The 26,124-nt window shown below is 35.8% G+C and overlaps 1 protein-coding gene across 2 annotated transcripts in view; it reads right to left on the bottom strand.

The window, feature by feature from the left end:
• The window catches only part of ELF1 (E74 like ETS transcription factor 1), a 63,267-nt gene that overhangs the window by 2,004 nt on the left and 35,139 nt on the right, over positions 1-26,124 (bottom strand). The window contains exons 3-7 of one of the 2 annotated variants that reach the window (XM_049853146.1): positions 23,778-23,885; positions 21,036-21,200; positions 9,798-9,881; positions 8,873-9,065; positions 7,328-7,774 (exon numbers count right to left, since the gene is read on the bottom strand). In XM_049853146.1, the coding sequence (XP_049709103.1) occupies positions 7,328-7,774; positions 8,873-9,065; positions 9,798-9,881; positions 21,036-21,200; positions 23,778-23,885 (997 nt within the window). The remainder of the gene's footprint in view (positions 1-7,327; positions 7,775-8,872; positions 9,066-9,797; positions 9,882-21,035; positions 21,201-23,777; positions 23,886-26,124) is intronic. The other variant, XM_049853147.1, reaches the window with a different exon arrangement.

The raw sequence follows: 26,124 nt of genomic DNA, 5'->3' as shown, positions 1-26,124 counted from the left end.
TATGACAATGAGTAAGTTCATGCAATTGTAATTGTTTTCAACCTGTTTTTCTATAGTTACAAATGGAAATGATTATGAAAAACCAAAAACAAAAACAGTCGTACATGTACATGTGATCTAATTCTTAACATAATTTTATTTGGTAGTTAATATATTTACATAAAGCAATCATGTCTGTAATTGCCTTGTGAGGGTTCTTAGGCTGGAAGAGAGAATATAAAGACAAGCTTTGGGAAACACAGAAGTACACTTTAGCAATTTTCTAGGCTCAAATAATTTCACAGATTTTAGTCATAAAGGTACAACTGAACATAAAATCTTTTGGGGCTGTTAATCTAGCATTGCCAGTTTATGTACGATTGTTACTCCCATTTACTGAAGAAAGAGGTACATAAATGTTATCACAAGTCAAGCTAATTGTAAAAGTTCACAGCTGTGAAATTTATCATTATGTTCACTGTTAATATAAAACTAACTGCAGTTGAAAAAACTCATCTGGATCTCAACTGTATCTTTAAATTTTTTCTCACTGAATTCGGTAAATCTTATGAAAGATATATGACTGCTACTTCAAATGGGTAACAGACTAGTTCCCATAAACATAATGTTAATTATTGCCAGTAGATTATTAAAGCTAAATTGTAGTAAGTAACAGATATGTGGCTTGTCACATATGAGAAAAATTAAATTCTGGAGGAAAAACTACACGGGCTAGGTGGAAAGATAAAAAGAAGAATCAGCTCAGCTCACAGGTTCAAATGAAGTGGACGACACACAATGGCTACAGCTCATCCATTCATCTAAGATACATCCCATGTTCAGACTGACAGCCAAGTCACCATTAGGATGATCAGTCTACGGCAGGGTATTAATAGCTCTTTTGAATGACAGAGCTAGAAGACATGTGAGTTGGGTAATGAGGATTTAATAGGTAAGTACCCTGTGGCTAAGGAGTCCTGGTGGCACAGTGGTTAAGCTCTTGGCTGCGAACCAAAAGGTCAGCAGTTCGAACCCCAGAGCCATTCCACAGCAGAAAGATGTAACAGTCTGCTCCTGTAAAGGTTACAGCCTTGGAAACCCTATGGGACAGTTCTACTCTGCCCTACAGGGTCACTGTGAGTTGGAATCAAGTAGGCAGCAATGGGTTTGGTGGGATTTAGGGTATGGCTGGAGTCCCTGGGTGGTGTAAACCATTTACGTGCTCAGCTGCTAACAGAAAAGTTGGTGGTTTGAGTCTACCCAAAGGGTCCTCAGAAGATATGCCTGGTGATCTACTTCCAAAAAATCAGTCATTGAAAAGCCTGTGAAGCACAGTTGTACTCTGACATTTGAGGATCGCCATGAATAGGAATTGACAGCAACTGGCTAGGAATAAAGGGCAGATACACTAGTATGATTGGGTAGGCAGAGGCGAGTTGAAAAGAAATACCATCAGCATGGCAGCTAGGGAGCTTTTCAAAATACACTCCCCCTACTCATCCGAACTAGCAGATCTCAGGTGGAATCTGAGCCATACAGCCAGATAAGCCGTTTATAAAATTAAAAAGACCCAAGAGCTTCCTGTGCCAAGAGTTTATATACATATACACACAGGTAAAAGAGTGCTTAGCACACAGATTGTTATCTGTAAAAATGTATAGCCTTGCCAATGTAGATATACATGTTTATAATGAATTAAGGACATACTATGTCCCAGGCTGTTCTAAGTACTTTCATGTTATCTCATCCTCACAGCAACCTTATAAGTACTATTATTTCCATTTTCCATATGAGAAAACTGATGCACAAAGAGGTTGGACAGCTAGTGTAAGGTGACCAGTTAGATAAGAAGCCATCTGACTGCAGAGCCTATGTGCTTAACCATTACAGCATACTGCCACCTCTTAAGTCCTGAATAACTTTCACTAAAGATGAATATTTGCTATTAGCTATCCTTTAAACTGTGGCCAGTTACAACTCTTTAATATACACCTCCTCCCTTCCTTGTTACCCATCTCAGATGTGACACGAGCAACATGGAAATTTTCCATACTGCTAATCAGGGTTACCACTAGCCCCTCAATCCTTTTTTTCAGATTAGAAAAAGGTGTCCCTTTCTTAAGATGCTTGACTGCCATCTGCCAGGAAAAAAAAATATATATATATATATACACACACACACAAAATGTCTATGATACAAATATATTGGCTTATTTAAACAAAATTCTAAGACAATTTTTTACTAATAAAAAATCAGAGATTAAAGGATAAGATATGGGATAGCCTTTCCCCAATCACAGCAATTTTTATTTTTATTTTTTTTCTTAGTTAATGATTAAACTGTTAGTTCTGTTTGGTCACATGGGCTATATTACAGTTAACTGCTTTTTTTAAATTCTAAGCTTCTTATAACCAAGTGGTACAACGCTTGCTAATTTTTAATTCATAAAATTTTCTGAGGCTAAGAAAGATATACAAACAATATTTAACTTTTCTCAAATAGCTACTTATGTGTCAGCAGGTATCATTTAATCATCACAACCACCTATAAGGTTAAGTTATCATCCTTATTTTACAGATGACAAAACAGACTCAGAATAGTTCATTTGACTCCATGTCAGATCTAATAATCGGCAAGGCTGGAGGAATAGAGGGTTATGACTATTCTTCGTACTCCATCACACTGCTTTTCAAGTAACATATTTTTAGAGGCTAATTATTTAAAAGACCCTTAAGACAAACTACTTGTGCTTGAATAAACACAGAAGTATTATCTTTGCTAGGTATACAGACATCCAACTTTACCAAGGTACAATTTCAGGAAAATAATTCACCAGAGGTTCTTTATTTTTAATAATATGTAGCCAGAGTCAAATTTAAATTTGCCAAAGCTGAGCATATAAATACCATCAATCAATACCAAAAAAAGTTTAATTAATTTCAACATAGATACGTGCAATTATCTGAGATGAAGAGAAAGAAATGAGCGAAGGAAAAAAATTGAAATGTTGCTGCTTCATTGTAAAGAGCTAATAATTCATGTGATTTATGTAAATCAATAGGCAGTACGGCACGTCATTAAGCTCGCTGCTTTGGGCTAAACTGCTTACCTGATAAATACTGGCTAGATACTGCCACTTACTAGATGTGACCAAGCTCCTTGGCCTCTCCTTGCCTCGGTTTCCTCATCTGTAAAATGGGGATAATACTGTCTGCACCTCATTGAGCTATGAGGATTCTATAAATGAATATATGTAAACCATATGGCATACAGAGTACTCTGTGACTATCGTTGTTATATTAATTTAACTATTTAGCTAAATTTTGGGTAATATGCATTCTAACTTCTCGCAGTCACAGAAAAACCTTAAAAAAGTCTTTCTTCATATGCACACCCATGTTCATTGCAGCGTTGTCCACAATAGCAAAAAGATGGAAACAACCTAGATCCCCATCAACAGATGAATGGATAAAAAAACTGTGGTACATACACACAATGGAGTATTATACAATGATAAATAAAGAACAATGATGAATCGCGAAGCATCTTAAAACATGGATGAATCTAGAAGGCATTATGCTGAGTGAAACAAGTCAATCACAAAAGGAGAAACAGTGTATGAGACCACTACTGTAAAAACTCATGAAAAGGTTTACACATAAAAAGAAACAATCTTTGATGGTTACGAAGGGGGACGGTGGGGATGGAAAAACTAAATAGACAATAGATAAGTGGCAACTTTGGTGAAGGGCAAGTCAGTACACAGTACTGGGGAAGCCAGCACAACTTGTACAAGGCAAGGTCATGGAAGCTCCTCTCTGAGGGGCCAAATTGCTGGGCTGAGGGCTGTGGGTACCATGGTCTTGGGGAACATCTAGGTCAACTGGCGTAACATAGTTTATAAAGAAAATGTTCTACGTTCTATTTTGGTAAGTAGCATCTGGGGTCTTAAAAGCCTCTGAGTGGCCATCTAAGATACTACACCAGTCTCACTGCTTTGGGAACAAGGGAGAATAAAGAAAACAAAAGATACAAGGCAAAGATTACTCCAAACGACTAATGGACCACATCTACCATGGCCTCCACCAGACTTTGTCCAGTACAACTAGATGGTGCCCGGCTACCACCACTGACTACTCTGACAGGTATCAATAGAGCATCCTGGACAGAGCTGGAGAAAAATATAGAACAAAATCCTAATTCAAAAAAGACCAGACTTACTGGCCTGATAGAGACTGGAGAAACCCCAAGAGTATGGTCCCCAGACACCCTTTTAGCGCAGTAATGAAGTCACTACCAAGATTCACACCCTTCAGCCAAAGATTCAACAGGCCCATAAAATAAAATGAGACTAAAGGGGCACATCAGCCCAGGGGCAGGGACTAGAAGGCAGGAGGGGACAGGAAAGCTGGTAATAGGGAAACCAAGGTCAAGAAGGGAGACTGTTGACATGTTGAGGGGTTGTTAAGCAATGTCATAAAACAATATGTGTACTGTTTTACGACAAGCTAGTTTGTTCTGTAAATCTTCATCTAAAGTACAAAAAAAAAAAAAAAAAAAATTCAGACCACAGAAAGGTCTTTCTATGTTTTCATTAATAAGTAGTCACAGAATCAAGAAAGATATTGCTAAACGAACGCTAATTTTCTCGGGAGTGATAATTGTGAAGAAAAATGCCTCTTCTTAAGAGTTGTAGGTTGAAATATTTAGGGGTAAAACGTCATGATGAGGTCAACTTACTTAACAAATGGTCAAACAGAAAAAAAAGTACAAATAAATAGAGGCAGAAAACAAATAGGGCAAAATGCTAGCAATCTGTGATTCTAGGAGGACAGTAAATAGGTGTTCATTGTACAATGTCAACTTTCCTATATTGTGAAATTTTCCTAGTAAGGAGCTGGGAAAATTATCTAAAAAATGCAAATACAAAATAAATAAATAAATAAGCAAGGGACTCTAAACAGATTCTAGAAATTAATTCTAATGAAAAGCTAATCATAAAAATATGGTAAAATTTTGGTGTGATATGTACGATTTGCTTGAAATTTAACATTTTTTTCTTTCTATATAGTGGAGAGGAACAAAATAAAAGCAAAAACTAATTACACACAGGAGCTGTAAGTCTTCAAAGATGTTACCATTCATTTGCTTTTTTCTTTCCACATCTAGTAATTTCAGAGAATAGAAAACATTCTATTAGAAGTTTAACTGCTTGAAAATAAGTAGGACTTCTGGGTGGAAAACAAAAAAATATAACCAAATGAGAGAGGAATTAAAGTTAAAAAAAAAAAAAAAGCCAATAAATATATATGTATGTATATACATACATACAAACCGAGGAATGACTTACTACAATAAGACTGTATGACTTAAAGTTTGAGGAAGTTAAATTTTCTTCATGCTATAGTCTACTTAGAGAATGTATTACCCTAAGAAAAGATAGGAAATGAATATATATACTACTTCAAGATAAAATCAATAAATATGAATGCATGTTAGGTGCTGGGGAAAATGGCAATGCATAAAATCTGGCTCCCACCGATTTAAATATACAGGAGACAGTGATTAGAATCAACTGAAATGCCAGGTGTGTATACCGGACTGAGATACAGGCAAGTAGTCAGGCTTAGCTGGGGAGAAGGAAAGCACAATGAACTGGCAAGCAAGGCCTGCACTGTGTGTGCAACGTGGATCTAACAAAAGCTGCAAGAAAACAGCGTAACAAACCTACTTTAGACCACTCTGAGAAGGGGGTCCTAGTGACTACTGGCTATTGCATATTTCCTATCAAAGACAAACACAGCAAAATGATGGCAAAGAGCCTAGAAACTTAATGGGAGGAGCCACATACGCCCACCACACGGAAGTAACAGGACCTAGAAGAAAATCAAACATTAAAAGGAAAAAGAGAGAGCTAAAAAATGTACTCCTCTAATAAAAGTTGAAGATGACATCATTCCTGTCTAATTAAATTATGGAAAAAAGTGATCTTTATGTTCTTCTTACAAATCAAATAGGTGTATGAAGAATTAGATTTTCACAAGGTCGAAGGTTCAATCTGACTGTACAAGGAAAACTTAATCATCCAAGTCTGTCTGGATTCTAACATTACCTTACTTCAAGATCAGTTGAACAAAACCCAGCATTTATATTCTGGAGGGTACAAATGGAGGACTGAAGTCTGCTAATCAAACTAATCAAAGAATCATTTTTACTGGCTTTGGAAGGGTTCTTATGTTTTATCATAATTCATTTTCTAGAAATTCATAGACAGCAGAAACAGAAAAATTGAATGACACTGCAAACATCCATCTAGATTTTCTGCTTCCCCATCATACCACCACCACCACCATCACTATTCCAAATCAGTTGACACCAGTACCAAATTTCTGTGAAACACCAGTTAAAAATCAGACAGGGTTCTCTTGGCCTATCTGTTATTTCACATCTCCTGGGTTTATGAGATAAATATGATTTGATTAAACAAACAGATAACAATTCTTCCTACTTCCACCACTCCAAAAGCCTGAAAAGGAGAACATTTCAACCTTAGGTTCGTGGTCTCCCCACCTGTTTGAACTTTAGACTTGATAGGGATGTTCCCAAAATACTGTTTATTTCTTAAAACTAAATGTGTGCTGAAAGATCCTGATATATCAATTTATATTGACTTTTTACAGTTTTTGACTAGGTTGAAAAAAAGATCTGAAACCATTCTCTGGTTGTTCTTATATTTGGATAACTCCTGGTATGGATCGATCCAGTTATATACAGGTATACTGTACTAGACTTACATTGGTAAAATAATGTTGAAGTTCAAAAATAAGGAGTCACTGATAGAGGACTGACATAATATTTACTGCTACTGAAACTATCTGTTGATCAAGAATTTAGCTTCAAAGGATCTAATCTGGCCTAAGCAAGATAATCAACTGCTTTGCTTTGTGCCTCACTTTCTTCATCTGCAGAATGGAGGCATTAACTACATCATGGGATTTTTTAATATAGTGCTTTTCAACATACGGCTTGTAGACTGGTGTCAATACATCATGGGATTTTTTAATATAGTGCTTTTCAACATATGGCTTGTAGACTGGTGTCAATCTGTGAATGTATGTTACTGGTCCACGAGGAGATAAGTACAGAAATTAAGAGTAAGCATTTAGAAACATTTATAACAATTTGCCAGAGTATTTTTATGTCTACTAAATCTAAAAGTAAAAAAAAAAAAAGAGTTCTAGCTTAACATCTATATAATTTTTATTTTCACTTCTGAATCTCAACCTACTTAACCAATCTACTTAACATGGTAGTAGCATCATGCAGTGGTAGCTTTAGTTTTCTCACCTAATACTCTGAACGGAAGAATTTAATGTCTCCTCTTGCATGCTATTGGTTACGGCTGCTTCTCCTTCTGGGACAGTTTGTACTGGCTGCACTACATGAACAGTCCGGAAGAGCTGAGTGGGATATGGAGGCTGTGTGGACTGCACTGTCCTCAAAACTTCTGATGGCTGTGCAACTTCCACGGGATCTTTGGGTTTTGTAGCTTTCGCATTCCCTGGTTTGAGAACTGTAGTGGTGCCTTTTATCCCCGTACTTGAAGATACCCTGGATCGGCTTGCTTGGTTCCTACTTGAAGTGGTTGTCGAAGACAGTGATGGATCTGAAGACTCCATGCTGGAACTTGGATCCTCATCATCTATATAAATAAGATCTTTTGGCATTTCCTTAAACTGATACACCAAGCGCTGACCTTCCACTTTTGCCAGAATACCCCTTTGGTAATAGTACCTATTGAAAGCAGACAAGTTCATCAATATTTTACTTAATTAAATGTAAGTTAAAATGATATTCAACAAAATGAAATGTTCCTAATCATAAACAAAGGCTTAAATCTCAATATATGTAAAATGCACACATTTACTCACATATAAAGTCCTATTACCAACTAAATCTAAAATCAATTCCAACTAGGGATTTTATTGATAAAGCATATGGATTATTCTCGACCTTCACTTTTTTTTCCTTCCTCTACCTTTCTGCTATGTCCCTTATTCAGGGATAATCAAATTTACTATAACTCCTCACCCCCAAGAAATTGTTTCCCCTCCATAACTTCCTATAATCTGCTTCCAAAAAGTTCAAATTTGATTCAGTTATCCAATTGTGCTGTGTGTAACATTTAATGATGTACAAGAAGTCATTTAAATTTTGTCATCAATTTTAATTAAATCAAGGAGAACCTAAAATGTAAGATTAAATACACACACACACACACACACAGCCTGTAATTAAATAGTTCTAGTTTAAGAAAAAGGTTATCATTCAGATCATTGCTATTTCTAGCATGATTCTCAAGGACATGCATATCTTGAAGAATAAATGATGTGATAACAGAAAAACAAAAATGAGCTTAATAATAAAATGGTACATTTGTCCAAAATTTTCACAATGTCTAACATTACTCCTGAAACATTAATTTATTCTACTATTATATCATATCACACCTGAAATTTATGTTTAAAAATGAACCCCCAGTAATATCTTCTTAAGTACATGCATTACCAGTATTTACACTTTGTGCTGAATTTAACGTTTCAAAGCATAAGGGCACTGTGGTTCATTTACAAGTACTGGTGATAGCTTAACATTTTCTAATCTCTTTATAGTAAAACATGTTTTTTGCACAAAGATTTCTTGGAAGGAAAACATTTTCCCAGATTTCCGTAAGATTTCTAAATAAATGCATACTGATTTCAATATGTAAAATAAATTCAATAAGTAATGTTCACCATGTCTTTAGTCCCTTCATTTTTTAGAAGTTACCTATATTTTAAGTATTTAGGAAATGAGATTCTTAACGCAATGAACTATAAAAACTTCACATACCTGAGAGCTCTTCCCATGGTCTCATAATTCATATCAGGTTTATTTTTGTGCTTCCCCCACAACCTGGACACTGCTTTAGAATCTACCAATTTAAAAATGCCTTTTTCTCGCTGGGTCCATTTGATATATTTAGGACAGGTAGCTTTGTCCTGAAGCAGTGCCAGTAAAAACTCCCAAAGATAAATTGTGTTCCCTGAAACAAAAGCAATTTCTTTTTAACTGGCCAAAATCTCCTTTGAAAGAATACAATAAAATATAACTTAAAAACCTTATAAAAGTTCCACCTAAAATTACATGAGAACATTATATAATTCTGCCAGATTTCTGTGATGTAAGGGTTATAATTTTTTAGAGTCTAAGATAGATTTCTTCATTAGTCCCTTATGAGATGTCTAAACAGATCAATCTTAATTTGATTTGTGATGGCTTAGTTGGAAAGCACTTTGACACTTATTTTTTTTCTGCCTCTTTAAGAATCATTACATAGAATAAACAGCAGTGGAAAAGTCATACAGAATCTTTCAGTAGTTCTCTTTATATTAGAGGCAGAACATCAGCCATATAGCAATTTTGCCCAATTTGGGAAGTAGTTATGAAAATATCAGAACATTCAGATGACATAATAAATTGCCTATGAAGTGAAAACCCAACCAGGCTAAACTCTTGTAAGAGCCTCATTATGTAATGAAAGAATGGATTCTTTTGACGTTAAGTGAAAATCACTCAAACAGACTTCTTGAACTACATTATTAGCATCTCTATACAGAAACTGCTAAACATATTATGTAAACATGTGGCAGCAATAAGATCCATTTCAATATGTCAAGGAAGCTGTTGGTTTCTACTTACAACATGCAAACACTCTAACGCAATCTGAATGCTATTTGACCTGTATGTATTATAGGGAAATTATGGTAGTACTCACCCTTCCCATCTTTGTTTTTCTTCTTCACAGATATGTTCGGCGTAGTGGCTGGGGAATCTGGTCGTGGGGGTTTAGTTTTTCTCCCTGAAATAAGAACAGCTCTGCATAAATGTTCTCCCCCAAAAGTGAGAGAGAATGGATAATTCAGCTGTTTATAAAATGCTATAAACATCAAGCCACGGTGTTTTCAATCGCCTCATATGCATGCAAAAGCTGGACAACAAATAAGGAAGACCGAAGAAGAATTGACGCCTCTTACAAATGATGTTGGCAAAGATAATTGAATGTACCACAAAATGCCCAAAGAACGAGTAAGTCTGTTTTAGAAGAAGTACAGCCAGAATGCTCCTTAGAATCAAGAGGCTTCATGTCACATACTTTGGACATGTTATCGGGAGGGCCCAGTCCCTGGAGAAGGACATCATGCTTGGTAGGGTCAGTGAAAGCAAGTAAGATACCCAAGGAGATGGACTGACACAGTGGCTGCAACAATGGACTCAAACGTAACAACGATTATGAGGATGGCACAGGACTGGGCAGTGTTCCATTCTGTAGTACACTGGGTCATTGTGAGTCAAAACTGACTCAATGGCACCTAACAACAACAATAACAAAATGCTATTTTGGCATTTATCCTGAATTTCAAGTGCCAAATGCTGAAGTCACAGCTATTGGCCTCCTAAAATGCTGTTTACTAAAAGGAAAATAACTTTAGCAATAAGTGAACATTAACGTAGGTTAGATTACAAACAAATTTATATAGGAAATGATACTTTATTCATCTGTAAAAAGGTTAAGTTTAAATATTGTATTTTGTCTTTGAGGTGACAATACTAGCATGACTTCCTTCAAATTTTGGAGAATGTTCTTGAGGCTGAAAAATTTGGGCTCAAAAAATTAGCTATATAGGTTTGTCTGCCTTTTGCTTATATAAACTTTTTAAGGTAAGAGTAGATTTTTAGCTTTTCTCTTCTAAATACATTCCTGCATAAACAGTTAGCTCTCAAATACTACACACTTCCCAGAACTCTAGGGATGTAGAAAACATTTAAGCAAAATTTTCGTGGACCATATAATTTTTATTTTTCTGCACGTTTTTAAAAATCTCATTTTCTGTACTTCTTTCCAATTCACAGCAAACAAGTTTTATGAGTGTCCATTACCCAATCTTTAAACACATCCAGACTGGGTAGGCCAACTATTCTAAAGGTGAGTTTGTGATGTTCTTTTACCATTTATCTAAATTGCAGCTTGGTGGCAATGTTGCCTGTGATTTGAGATTACTTTGCTTTCTGAACAGACTACTGTTCTGTATGTGAGAAACAATGAAGATTAAGCATAAATGGATATTTTAGTTAGTACCTCCTATGCCTGAGGCTGACTCTCCCTCTCTGGTCTAGATCGTAAGGGCAAATTCTGGACTAGTGGAGGACAATGAGAAAAGCAGAATTCTAGAGCTAAAGTCTCACAGTAATAACAAACCACTCCCACAGAAACTGAATAGGAAAACATTTCTGAAGTGAGTAAGACGCAAGGAGAAGAGGGTCAAAAAGGCCACTCTTCACGCTTCAGGCCCCTCTCAAGGCTGCCAAATGTATGAACATGGAACCAGTCAGCCAGGTACCTCAACTTCCACGATTACAGATATCTGCGGAGAACCCATTCATGAGGCAGGTGCTTCTGGCTGACTGTGTTCGTAACAGCTATTAGAAGCCAGGACGCACTAGATGCTAGAACCCACAGACTTCAGTAACTACCTACCTTCTTACCATCTTTTTTTGTGCTGTCTTACCTGCTTTTTTCTGTGCTTCATTTTTTCTACTCACCTGTCTATTCTTAGATAACATTTTCTTTATTCCAGTTGGTTCTCTCCACTAGCGTAAGTCATGGTAGACACTGCTGGTAGCCTATCTAATACCCATTCTCTATATCACCTTCCTTACTATTCAAGGTAGCATGTACACACCTTCACGTGAATTATATATAGCTTAGAATTTTCAGTTGACAGTTATTTCTTCTCGGCACCTTTAAGACACCCAATTCTTCTGGCTTTTATTTGGAGCTTCTATGATTCCAGTCTAATAATCATTCCTGTTTAAATACTGTAGTTTCTCCCTGGTTAGTTTCTTTGTTTCTATTTACTTCTTTTTGGGGCAGGGGGGCAGAGGAAGGGGTTTTTGGTGTTCTGTGTTTTTATTATGTTGTATTTATAATGCAGGGATTTATTTTCACTTTTTACCCTATTCGGAATTTGCCAGGCTGAGGGTTAATATCATTCTGAAAGATTATTAGTTATTATCTCTTTGAATATTGCTTCTTCCTCGCCCTACAGATTCTCTTTCCCCCCACCCCAACGAGTTCCCAGAGCTCTGAATAAACATGTAAACCTTTTCATTTAATCCTCCACGTGTCCAACCCTTTCATATTTTTTACTCAACATCAGATCTATACTGGAACTAATTATAATTAGTTCTCTCTTCAGAAGTCTGCTGTTTAATACGTGTATTATGTTTTCAGTTTCATTTTTCATCTCTGTAAGTTCTATTTGTCTTTTTTCATCATAGTATTTGGTCTTTTTTTTTTTTTTAACAGCTTTGAGGTATAATCGACTATCAATAAACTGCCTATGTTTAAAATTTACAATTTGATATGTTTTGATATGTTTAGGTAAAACCATCACCGCAATCAAGATAATGGACGTATCTATTGCTTGCAAGTCTCTTTATGCCCCTCGATAATCCATATATCTCACTCCTCCCTATCTATCCTGTTCAGTCCACAGGTAACCACTGATCTGCTTTGTGTCATGATAGATTAGTTTGGATTTTCTAGAATTTCACGTAAACAGAACCACACTTTTTCTTTTGGTCTGGCTTCCTTCACTCAGCTTCGCTATTTTCAGATTTACCAATTTTTGTTGTGTATATCAATTCCATTTTATCACTGACTAGTATTCCAGTGTATAGATATACCACAAATTTATTTATCCAATCGGCACCTGATGGACATTTGGGTTGTTTCCAGTTTGGGGCTATAGCAAATAAAGCTGCTGAGAACATTCATGTAGAAGTATTTGTATAAACACACGGTTTCAAATCTTTTGGGTAAATACATAGGAGTGGAACAGCTGGGTCACACATTAAACTTTTCAAAGAAACTGCCAGCTGTTTTCACACACACACACACACACAAAAAATTTTTTTTTTACTCTATTGTTCTAGCACCACTATCCTTTCTCCACAGAATTGCCTTTGCACCTCTGCTGAGAAATCAACTGACCATATGTGTATATTTCTTTATTCTGTTCCACTCTTCCATTTGTCTCACTTGATGCCAATACCACACTGTCTTGATTACCATATTTTTCATGCAACCTTCTACATCTGTTCATCAACTGAGCCCTCGCCCTAAGAGATATTTTCAAAAGCACTGCTATGCAAATTTTTTATATGTTGCTATAAAAAAATTAGCATAGTACATTTCTGAAAATACCTCTGGGGGGGCAAAGTTGGCAAACAAACATAGAAGACATGCATTATTTGTGTACAAATATGGTATTGTAGCTTTATTTATGGTAAGTATTGAAGTCAAGTAGTCTAAGTTCATCAAATTTGCTCCTCTTCATCAGGTGTTTTGGCTCTTCTAGGCTCTTTATGTTTCAACTTGTCAATTTCTACAAAAAAAGACTGCTAATATTTTTATTAGAATGCCATTGACTCTTCCTATCAATTAGGGAAGAAATGACATCTTAACAATATGAGGTCTGCAGATCCCTGTAAATAGTATACCTCTCCATTTTTAGGTCTTCTTCAGTTCTCAGAGCAATACGTTATAGTTTTCAGCACAAAGATCTTACATATTTTGTCAGATTTTCTGTAAGAATTTCACATTTTTTTATAGTGTTGCCAAATTCTAATTGACCATTACAGTATATAAAAGTATAATGACTTTTGCATATTGAACTTGTATCAGGAAACCTTGCTAAAGTCACATATTACTTCTAGTAGTTTTTTGTAGGTTCCTATGGCATTTTCTACAGCTCTGGTGGTGCAGCAGTTAAGCACCTGACTGCTAACTGAAAGGCTGGTGGTTCAAACCCACCAGCCGCTCCACAGGAGAAAGATATGGCAGTCTGTTCCTGTAAAGATTTACAGCCTTGGAAATGCTATGGGGCAGTTCTACTCTGTCCTATAGGTTTGCTATGAGTTGAAATCAACTCGACAGCAATGGGTTTGGTTTGGTATAGCATCTACTAAGGAGCCCTGGTGGCACTGTGGTTAAGCGCTCGGTTGCTAACCAAAAGGTTGGCAATTTGAACCCACCAGCCACTCCGCAGGTGAGAGATGTGGCAGTCTGCTTTCATAAAGATTTACAGCCTTGGAAACCCTATGGGGCAGTTCTACTCTGTCATATAGGGTCGCTATGAGTCAGAATCGACTTCACGGCAACTGGTTTTATAGCATTTTCTATGCAGACAATCATGTCTGCAAATAAAGACAGTTTGACTTCTTTTTCAACCTTTTATTTCCTTTTTCTTTCCTTCTTGCATTGTCTAGAACTTCCAGCACCGTCCTGAATAGAAGTGGCATGAGCACACATCCTTGCCTTGTTCCTGGTCTTAGAGGGAAAATACCCAGTCTTTCACCATTAAGATGTTAGCTGTAGGTTTTTTGAAGACTCCCTTTATCAGGTTGAGAAAATTTCCTTCTATTGCTGGTTTGCTGAAAGTTTTTACCAAGAACGCCTGTTGGATTTTGTCAAATGGTTTTTCTGCATCTATTAATATGATCATGTGGTTTTTCCTTTTCATTTATTAATATGATTTACACTGATTAACTTTCTAACGCTAAGTCAACCTTGCACTCCTGGGATAAATCCCACTTGTTCATAACATATTATCCATTTTAGATATTGTTGGGTTCTGTCTGATTCAGTTTTGTTAAGAATTTCAGTATCTGTGTTCCTGAAGGATATTGGCTTATAGCTTTCTTTTTTCATAATGTCTGTGTATGGTTTTGGTATCAGACTAATGCTGGCTTCACAGAATAAAGTAAGAAATATCGTCTCCCCTTCAATATTCTGGAAGACTTTATGCAGAATTAGTAGTATTTCTTTCTTAAATATTTGGTAGAATTCACCAGTGAAGTCTCTCAGCCTGAAGTTTTCTTTTTGGAAGGATTTTAAATATCAAACTTAATTTCTTTAAGAGAACCAACTTTTGACAAAAATCTTTATTTCTATTTTTTTATTGCACTTTAGATGAAGGTTTAAAGAGCAAATTAGTTTCTCATTAAACAATTAATACACATATTATTTTGTAACATTGGTTGTCAACCCCACAATGTGTCAATATTCTCCCCTTCTTGGCCCTGGTTCCCAATCTCCATCCATCCAGCTTTCCTGTCCTCTCTTGCCTTCTGGTCCTTGCCCTTAGGCTGGTGTGCACATTTAGTCTTGTATACGTGGTTGAGTTATGTGTGTTATTGTTTGTTTTATGGGCCTGCATAATCTTTGCCTGTGGAAACCCTGGTGGCGTAGTGGTTAAGTGCTACGGTTGCTAACCACAAGGTCGACGGTTCCAATCTACCAGTCAGTCACTCCTGGGGAACGTTATGCGGCAGTTCCATTCTGTCCTATATAGAGTTGGAATCAGCTGGACGGCAACAGGTTTGTTTTTTTTTTAATCTTTGGCTGAAGGATGAACCTCAGGAGTGACGTCAGTACTGAGTTAAAGGGTGTCTAGGGGCCTTAACTCTGAAGGTTTCTCCAGTGTCTGTCAGACCAGTAAGTCTGGTCTTTTTTTAATGAGTTTGAATTTTGTTAAGAGAACCAGCTTCTGGACTGATTAATTTTCTCTATTGTTTTTCTACTTTCTAGTTCATTGATTTCTATTCTGATCTTTATTACTTCTTTTACTCTACTTACTTTGGGTTCCATTTGCATTTCTTCTTGTTTCCTAAGGTAGAAGTTGGGGACATTCATTTAATATATTTCCTCTTTTCTCATACAGGCATTTAGTACTATAAATTTCATTCTACATTCCCTTTTAGCTGTATCCCACAAATTTTGATGTTTTCATTTTCATTCAATTCAAAATACCTTATAATTTCTCTTTGATTTCCTCCTTGTCTATTGGGTGTGATTTTTAGTCTCCAAATACTAGGAGATTTTTCAAGGTATCTTTATGTTAAAAAAAAAATCTTTATGTTACTGACGTCTAATTTCACTCCATTCTGATCAGAGAACACACTTTAAATGTCTTAAATCCTTTTAAATTTATTGAGACTTGTTTTATAGCCCAGAAAATGGTCTGTATAGGTAAACTGTTCGGTGTGCACTTGAAAAGAAAGTATATTCTACTGTTGTTGGGTAGAGTGTTCAATAAATGTCAATTAAATTAGTTGACAGTGTTGTTCAAGTTTTCTTTTAGATGATTTTGTCTCTACTCATTCTATTAATTATTGAGAGGAGTATTTAAATTTGGACTGTTACTGTGGATCCTTGCAGGTTTATCAATTTTTGCTTTACGTATTTTGAAACTGTTATTAAGTGCAGAAATATTTAATATTTTTATGTCCTCTTATGTCACACCTTTATCATTATGAAATGACATTACTTATCCCTGGTAAGATTCTTCTGCTATTTATGCATCTTTTCCATCATTTTTCTTTTAACCATTTTGTGTCTTTATACAATAGATTTCTTGCAGATAGCATATAGCTGGCTCTTGCTTTTTCACCCAATCTGACAATCTCTACCTTTTAATTGGGGTGTTCAGACTATTTACACTTAATGTGATTACTGATACGGCTGATATCATCTTGTTATTTGTTTCTTATTTGCCCCATCTGTTCTTTTTTTCCTGTGATTTTGGGTTGAGGATGTTAATGATTCCACTTTACATCTTTTGCTGGCTTATTAGCAACAACTGTCTGATATATATATTAGTAATTACTTTAGAGTTTTTTCTTTTTTTGCATGAGAAACTTGAGTATTTATTTCTTTAAAATACTTTATTGTATTTTAGGTGCAAGTTTACACAGCAAATTAAGTTCCCATTTAACAATTTTCATACAATTCGTTCCATGACATTGGTGCAATTTTTCACAACATGTCAGCACTCTCATTATTTCCATTCTGTTTGTTCTGGTTCCATTAATCTAGATTCCTTGTCCTTCCTTTCCTTCTCAGCTTTGCTTTAGGGTTAATGTTGTCTGTTTGGGGTCATATAGTTGATTATTTAAGGGAGCACAGGACTCACAGGTGATACTGTTTATTTTGTAAGCCAATTTATTATATCGATGAAAGGTAACCTCCGGGAGTAGCTTCAGTTCCAAGTTCAAAGGGTATCTTAGGGTGATAGTCTCAGGGGTTTTGCCAGTCTCTATTGGTCCAGTAAGTATGGTCTTTTGCAGCAATTTGAGTTTTTTTTCACACATTTTCTCCCATTCTATCCTGGACCTTCTTCTATTGTATCTCTGGTCAGAACAGCTGGTAGTAGGAGCCAGGCACCAAATAGTTCTTCTGGTCTCAGGCTAGATTAGGCCATGATCTTTTGAGTTATTAGTTGTACGGACTAGTTTCTTCTTTAAGTGTTCGGTTTCCTCCTCTCTCTTTTGTTCCAGACAAGTAGAGACCGGCAGTTGTATCTTAGACGGCCACTCACAAGATTTTAAGACCCTAGACGCTGCTCCCCAAAGTAGGATGCAGAACACTACCTTTATGAACTATTTTATGCCAGCTAATTGTGTTGTCCCATGAGACTATGGTCCCAAGCCCTTTAAACCCGTAAAGCAACTCTGTGCGGTATTTGGATATGTCTAGGAAGTCTCCATAACTGTGCCCTCTGTGTGCTTTATTATATATATGAATATTTATGCAGCATACTCAAACATGTACTTTACAGTTTTAATATACATATTTAACTTATCACAGTCTACACCTTCTAGTGATAGTAATTCACTTTACAATGAGAACCTTATGGCCATATACTTAAAATTTCTTTTTTCACGGCCTATGGACTATCATTGTCATACATTGTACTATGCATATTATAAACCCAAAATATATTATTTTTTCTTTAAACTATTGATCATCTTTTAAAAGAGATTTAATTAATTTAAAAGTTTTATATTTACCCATGTAGCTACCATTTCCAGTGCTCTTCATTACTTGGTGTAGATCCAGGTTTCCACTCAGTATCATCTCCCTTCTGCTTAAAGAACTTTTTAACATTTCTTATAGTGCAGGTATGCTGATGATGAATTCTGTTAATTTCTATATATATGAAAAAACTTTTGTTTTTTTTTTTAAGATATTTTCACTGGGTAAAGTATTCCAAGTCGATAGGTTTTTTTCCTTTTAGTACCTGAAAAATGTTATTGCACTGTCTTCACATTTGGACTGTTTCCAACGAGAAATCTGCTGTTTATCCACGTTTTTTCTCTTTGGCTGCTTTTAAGATTTTCTCTTTATCATTGATTTTGGACAATTTGAATATATGTCTTAGACTGGGGTTTTCTTCATGTTTCTTGAGCTTGGGTTTCACAGAGCTCGGATACCTGGGTTTATAATGTCACTCAAATTCGAACAATTTTTGGCTGTTATTTCTTCAAATTCTTTTTGGTTCCCCCTTCTTCTACTCCTTCAGGGACTCCAGTGATACATTTGGCTATGTGAAGTTGTCCAACACTTCACTGCTGCTCTGTTCTTTTTTTAATTAGGCTTCTTTTTTCTCTCAGTTTCATTTTGGACAGTTTATATTGTTTTGTTCTTCTCCAATCTTTTCTTTGGCAATGTCTACTGCCGTTAATCCCACCCAGTGAATTTTCATCTCCAACATTGTAGTTTTCATTTTTAAAAGCTTTATTTGCTTTTAATTTAGATCTTCTGTGTTGTTACTTAACACATTCAATCTTTCTTCTAGCTTCCTGAACATATAGAATGCATTCTTAATAACTTTTAACATTCTTGCCTAAGGGTTTTATCATCTTTGTAATTTCTAAGTCATTTTGATTGATTGATTTTCTCATTATGGGTTGTATTTTCTTGCTAATTTGCATGCCTGATAATTTTTTACTGGATGACAGATATTGTGAATTTTTTATTGTTGGGTGCTAGATATTTTGTGCTACTATAGAAATTTTTAAGCTTAATCTGGGATGAAGTTATTTTGTTAGGCAGGACCAGAGCTGCATTTAGCCTAGGATTAATCTTCCCCACTACTGAGCGGGGAAGATCCTTCCTAATTCTCTATCTGAAGCCTTTTGAATTTTAAGTTTTACACTCAGGCTGTTCAGAACAGGCATTATTCACCACCCTGTGTGAGCTCTGGGCACTGTTCCCTGTAATCCTTTTAACTACATATTCTTTTACCATATTTTTTTATTCTTTTGGCTTAATAACTGTAATCATATTTGCTTTGAAGTTCCTATTTGATAATTTCATTGTCTGAAGTTCTTGGAGAAGTAACTCTGGGATAATCCATTTGGGTGGTTCTTTCCCTGACTTTGGGTAGTTTCTTCACATGCATGCACGATGAGTAGTCAATTGAATATTTGAGGAGGACCCTCTTCAGATATCTGTAATTCTCTTTCTGTGCGTCTCCTCTCCTCTCTTATCTCAAACTGCCTTGCAATTTGTAGTTGCCTCTTGGATTCCCAGCTCAGTCTCCTCAACTCAGGGAGATGACTGGGCTCTGCTTGGGTTCTTTCTTCCTATGCTGCAGCCTAGAAGTTTCCTCCAGGCAGTAAGGTAGAGCAATCATAGTGCTCACTGTACTTGTTTCCTGTCTCTCAGGGATCACCGTCTTTTGTTGACTGATATCCAATATCTTCAGTACTATTTTTTCATATATTTTGTCCACTATTTTAATTGTTTCAGACAAAAAGGTAAATCCGGCTGTTATTCCATCTTGACTAGAAGAAGTTTCACCTGATCTTTTTTAATAGTCTTATTCTTTTACCACATTTTTTACTTTCTTTCTTGCTTTAATAATTGTAAGCATATTTATAACCTTGGGGTTTCCTATGCCTGTTGCATCTCGCTCAGTGTCTTCCTCATCTGCTCTGTGATACTGAAATGTGAGCTCACCTTCAATAGGATTTTATTTATCTAGAACTCTTATGTGGCCTAGGTTGAGGGTGTCCTTCCTGCATAATTTTATTAGAGCTTCTGCCAGGTGCTCCAAAGTTATTACCATCTTGGGGCCACTTTTATGTTAATTACTTGGCTAGGAATTCCCAAAATCAATGATAAGTTAATATCTAATCTTACACTTCAGTTAGCGCAGGCCTAGGATTATGAATTCTCTGAGAGAGAATTTCTCCACTAATGGCCCAGGCCAAGAAACACAAGCTTCCTTGACATCTCTCTGTACCACTGAATGGATTTTTTTTCCCCAAGTCCTGAGAGTATGGTCCCTCAAGGACTCGAGTTTTATGCTGAGGTCTCTGTCCAATACTCTATCTTGCATGGGCCCAAGACCTAAGTTTCTGCCTCTACATGGGCAATAAAATCCAAGTTCTTTGGACACCAAGACTAATATATCCTTAGCCCTTCAGAGCTGCTACAGTGTCAGCTTATGCTTATTGTTTTTAGTTTCTTTCAGTTTTGGCTCTTGGAATTTCCCTGACATTAGGTTACTGGTTGGCTGGTGATGCTGCTAACCAAATTGTTAAACTCAAAATATTAAACAAGCTAGAATAGAATCAGAAGACAATGAAATGGAAACAGTGTCAGACTTCAGAACACAAAGGTGGTCCTGATTCATAAAAAATTAAAAATTTCCATTTTACACATTCTAACTTTTCCTCTTCTACTACTTACCTGACCTTCCAACTCATATTTTTGCAGCTAAAATCTTAAATTGGAATCTATATTGATGGTTTTCAAACTATGCTCATTGGGAGGAAGCTGACCTGCCCTCACTACCTAAGCTCTTTCTTTGCTTGGATAAAAGGGTTTAGATATAAGTTCAATGCTTTAAAAAGTTGAAAACCCCCTCTTCTGTGAGATAGGTCAAATAATTTAAATGTGTAAAATAATCTAATTAAAAAATAAAATGAAATACATCTCAATTTGTCTTGTGTCCATTTTTGCTCTAGAGAAGCTTTTAAAAATGCTTTACTTTTTTTCTTACATTAGTTTTAATTGCTTCCTCATGTAGAAATATCCTTGAATAAAAATAATATTTCGATTGCACATTGAGACTGGACCATAAACAAATTAAACACTTACCTTTCTTTCTCTTAGGTTGTTCTGGTGATGAGGTTCCTGGTGAGTCTGCGTATGTCTCTTGAACCTGCTGAGTTTCCATCACTTCAGGAATCCCATCTAATGTGACGGATACATGGGTGACTGGGGCAACAATGTCATCTTCAGATGAACTAAATATATTATTACCTAATGGAAATAATATCGGCTAATTATAATCAACTTTTTATTATAAATCAAAAAAGCTTCCTGTTTCAATAACAATTAAAGTACAAATAAAATCTTGAAATTCATTCTCTGCTTTACATTTCCTGAATTAGGAACCAACTGCTTGACCGAACTGTTTCAATATCTTCCTTACTAGACTTTCTATCATCAGTCTATCTTGGTCTCTCCTCTTCATTCTTCACATTGCTGCTAAAGTTATCTTCTGAAAACTAAGTCTGATCTGACCATGTTATTCCTCTGTAGGATGATAAAACCAGCGTATCTTCCTATAGTTTATAGGGGGAATAAAAGGAAAAATCAACTCAAATTCTATCATGTATTAACTCAAAAGTTTCCACAATTTAGACCAAACCTACTTTTCCAATTTCATCTCCACCCACCGAAGCCTTACACTGCAGTTATATATTAAAAAAAAAAAAAAAAAAAAAACTGTATTTCAAACATTTTATTCTTTTTTCACAAGCCTGCATCTTTGGCCCAAACCATTCTCTCTTCCTTAAATGGCTTTTTCCTGTCTACTCTAACCTATTAAAGGAGTATTCATCATTCATCATATTATTTGTCCAGAACAAAATACTCCCTTCATAAAAATATCTCTCTGATGTTCTCAACTCAAATACCCTGCTTCCAGAAAAATTTGCTATGACTTTCATGGCCTTTAGTTTGGCTTTTACAATTATTTACATAAATATCTATCTCAAAACTAAATTGTATGCTTGAGGAAAACAGTATCTATTCATTCATATTTTGCTTTACTGTCTAATGCCAACTAAGCGATTACAAATCTAAGACTGATCTGTTCAGACATCTCATAAGGGACTAATGAAGAGATCTATCTTAGACTCTAAAAATTATAACCTTTATATCATAGAATCTGTCTGAATTATATAATGTTGTTGTTTGCCACTGAGTCAATTCAGATTCATGGCAATCCAATGTGTTACAGAGCATAGCTGCTCCAAAGAGTTTTCTTGGCTGCAATCTTAATGAAAGCAGATGGCCAGGCTTTTTCTTCTGCAGCATCGTTGCATTAGTTTGAACCGCCAACCTTTCGGTTATGCGTGCAAACCATTTGTGCCATCTAGGGACCTTCAATGCATACAACCCATTGATGTCAAGGAGATTCTGACTCTATGCAACCCTACAGGACAGAGTAGAACTGCTGCATAGGGTTTCTAAGGAGCAGGTGGTGGATTCAAACTGTCAACCTTCTGGTGAACAGCCAGGCTCTTTAATTGCTGTGCCACCAGGGCTCCTCAATGCATATAGCAAAAAAACAAACCCGTTGCCGTCAAGTCGATTCCGACTCATACAGCCCTATAGGACAGAGTAGAACAGCCTGATAGAGTTTCCAAGGGGACCTGTCAGATTCAAACTGCTGACCTTTTGGTTAGCAACTGTAGCACTTAACCACCAAACCACCAGGGTTTCCTCAATGCATAAATATTACATATATGTAATATGTATTATATACATATAAAGTATAATATAATGATACATAATATAAAAATATACTGTATACTGTAAATATTCAATATGAATCCTGAGTTCAATTAGTATTAATTAATTTTATGAGCCTGACTGCTTTCTTGTTGGAAATGCCCAAAGGAGAACATGGGATTAAAGGCAGATCAATAATATGGCAATGAATTTCATTTCATGAAGTGTTAAATTTTTAGTAGATTTTTGACTATTCATTGATAACTATCTATAAAGACTACTTTGAACTCTAAATACCTTAATACTTTTACCAATCAGATTAAGAGAAGAAATTCTGCACAATCTGATATGTGACAGCCAATAAAATACTTTTTTTGTTTGTTTCTGAAGACTTCATTCCCCAAATTAAAATAAAACAAAAAACCTACGTTCAACTGAGCATTTAGCAAAGGTGCTTCGACTAGTACTGTGCCTTAAAATATCTCAAACTTATCTGTGAGAGTAAGATGAGGGAAATAAATTTTTTCATTAATATTTTATTGTGTTCTCATGAAGGTTAATAGCAGTTTTGGTCCCCATTCAACAACTCCTACACAAGTTGCTCAGTGACACTAACTACAAAGCATAAACATTCTCATTATTTCCATCTGGTTGTTCCGTTTCCATTAATCGAGTTTCCCTGCCCCTTCACATTCTAAACTTTGTTTTTAAGTAATTTTTGACTGATTGGTCTTGTATACGTGATTTTTTTTTAAAGGAACACCATACTTATGGGTACTACTCATTATTTTTTGAGCTAATTTGTCATTTAGCTATAAGGTGACCTCTGGGATTAGTTCTGGTTCAATGTGTGAAGAGTATGTCAGGGCAACAGTCTTGGGGAGCCAAGGGAAATATTTTTTCTAAGTCCGCGAGCCCTTCTTTATCTGCTTTTATAAAATCATTACCATCATTTAATGTGCACTGTATAAAATGCTTGAGGCACAAAAAATAAAAAATATGGTCTCTGATCTTTGGATATTTACCATCTTATAGAGAGGGAAAGAAAAACTTTACAAAGCATAAACTCAAGAAAAATCAGAATATATAACCACTCACTTAATCGTTTTTCATCCAGCATAGGGTCAGGAGAATCCATATTGAGAAGTGCCTCAGCAGCCTCAATAGTTTCAATAGTTTCATCCCCATTTTGACAAGAAGCTTCAACTACATTTTAAGAAAAAACAAAATTAGCTACACGACATCTGCTGCTCTGAAGCTCATAGACTGCTGATCTCTTAAACCAGAATATATTATTTAATAGTTGGGTTTATACACATACTTTGCATAATTACTGTGCCACCAGGGCTCACTGGAATGAGTATGTGTCTCTGTTAAAATCTGACTCTTCTTCCGTTCCTCTATAATGAGTGAATTATCACTACCTCCTGGAAATACTAATCACGGTCACATTACTAGAATCTGAACATCCTTTGATAGTTTATAGTATTCTGGCACCATTCTGGTACCATTCTTCTCTAATGTGTATTATGGAACATTAATTATCCTAGACTATGACTGATTCTAGCTTTTTGTTTTTTAATTTTCTTTTAAAAATGGGTTATAAATGAAAAATAATCCAAGTACATCCTGGATACTGAAACACCTCTCTGCATCTAAGACAGATGCACAAAATAGTGGCACAGTGAATTCCTGGATGCCTTTTAGCCTCTTAGTTCCAGGATCAGCACTAAGGAGCTAAATGAAGAGCTACCAATGCCCTCCCCTTTCAGGGATAAATTCACCTCCTACCTCGACGATTAGATACCCAGCTCAGCTAAGAAAATCCCTAAGTTTTATATTTGAGTTATCTGAATATGATATTCATCATCTATAATCTCTTATACTTACTTGCTAGATTTCTCCATATTTTGATAAAAATTACCTAGGCTGTTTTTTTAAAGTTTGGATGAAGACATAAAATCATTACTTTCAGATTCATGGTGGACTGACAGTATAAAACTGAATATAAGTCTTTTAATTTCATACAAAGTTAAAAAGTAAATATAAACAGAGCATTCGAAGGTTTTTTCTTTTTTCCTTCAATCATAAGAGTGAAAGTGATCATTATCAGTGTCCTTTCTCCTCTTCAATCCAAAGAAGGAAAAAACATGTTCCTTTTTACTATTAAGATTATATAACCAGCCTTAATAGTAAAAAGGAATTGGTAGCTCTTTGAAATTTAGTTTAACTTTCCATTAGAATACTATAACATTTATTATTCTAAATACTCCTTCAAACCAAAAAACCAAAGCCGCTGCCATCAAGTTGATTCCGACTCATAGCGACCCAATAGGACAGAGCAGAATTGCCCCATCAGGTTTCCAAGGAACAGCTGGTGGATTTGAACTGCCAACCTTTTGGTTAGCAGCTGAGCTCTTAACCACTGCACCATCAGGGCTCCAAATACTCCTTGGATATTTCATGTTCTCTTTAGACAAGAGATCTCCAAGAACCTACAAAATTTTCAACTGACTCAAAGTTCTCAACTGACAATAATACTGAACACCAATGTGCTATCTATTGGTAACTGATACACAGATACTGTCTGAAAATATATTAAGTGATTAATTTTATGGTATATAGTAGATTGACTACAGGCACTCAAAAGAGAAATGTCATTACAACTTAGGAAGGATACCTGAAGAGATGGGCTTAGATTGAGTCTTTTAAGATAGGTATTTAAATACTCTGAGAGGGCAATTAAGCAAGGATATGAAAGTAAGTATCATGCATTTAAAGAAAATAAGACAACTAGTCTGGTCTGTCCGGTAGTCTGCACTATTATAAAACAAAATGTACAAGTGCTAGAAATTGTCATAATAACGGTATATTAATTAGTTTTATAAACTGATTAATTCTGTAGACTGCCTTCCCAAGGAAGGAATCCTATTTTGGGAGTAGGGAATAAAATGGATGAACCGCTGTAGGGACAGAGAGCTCGGACCACTCCTGAAGGATGTGTACAAAGGAGCTCAAGATCTAGTGTCATATAAACTAATTCTACTAGCTCAGCCCCTAGCAAGATATATAAACCTCCTATAAAATAATGGGAGTTCCCACAATCTGCCAAGCCAGAAGAAGAAAAGCCCTTCTCTCACATATGAAAGTGTATCCCAGATATCTAAACCTTTAGGCTTGATTCCAGCTACTATCTTTGAACCTAAATATGTATAGGCTACATGGAGAACAGGAAAAGCATCAAAGAAGACAGCCAATATAAAAACAGGTAAGGGCAATGTTTATGGTGATGGAAAAATTGCCAACAACAGATGAGGGTTGCATAACATGATTAATGTAATTGATTTTGCTAAATTGTACACCTGAAAAATGTCAAATTAGCAAATTTTGTGATTCTTCTGTTGCCATGGAGTCAATTTCAACTCATAACGACCCTATAGGACAG

This window comes from Elephas maximus, chromosome 14 (genome assembly GCF_024166365.1).
Source record: "Elephas maximus indicus isolate mEleMax1 chromosome 14, mEleMax1 primary haplotype, whole genome shotgun sequence".
NCBI classification, from domain to species: domain Eukaryota; kingdom Metazoa; phylum Chordata; class Mammalia; order Proboscidea; family Elephantidae; genus Elephas; species Elephas maximus.
This window is presented reverse-complemented; position numbering and strand designations above follow the sequence as displayed.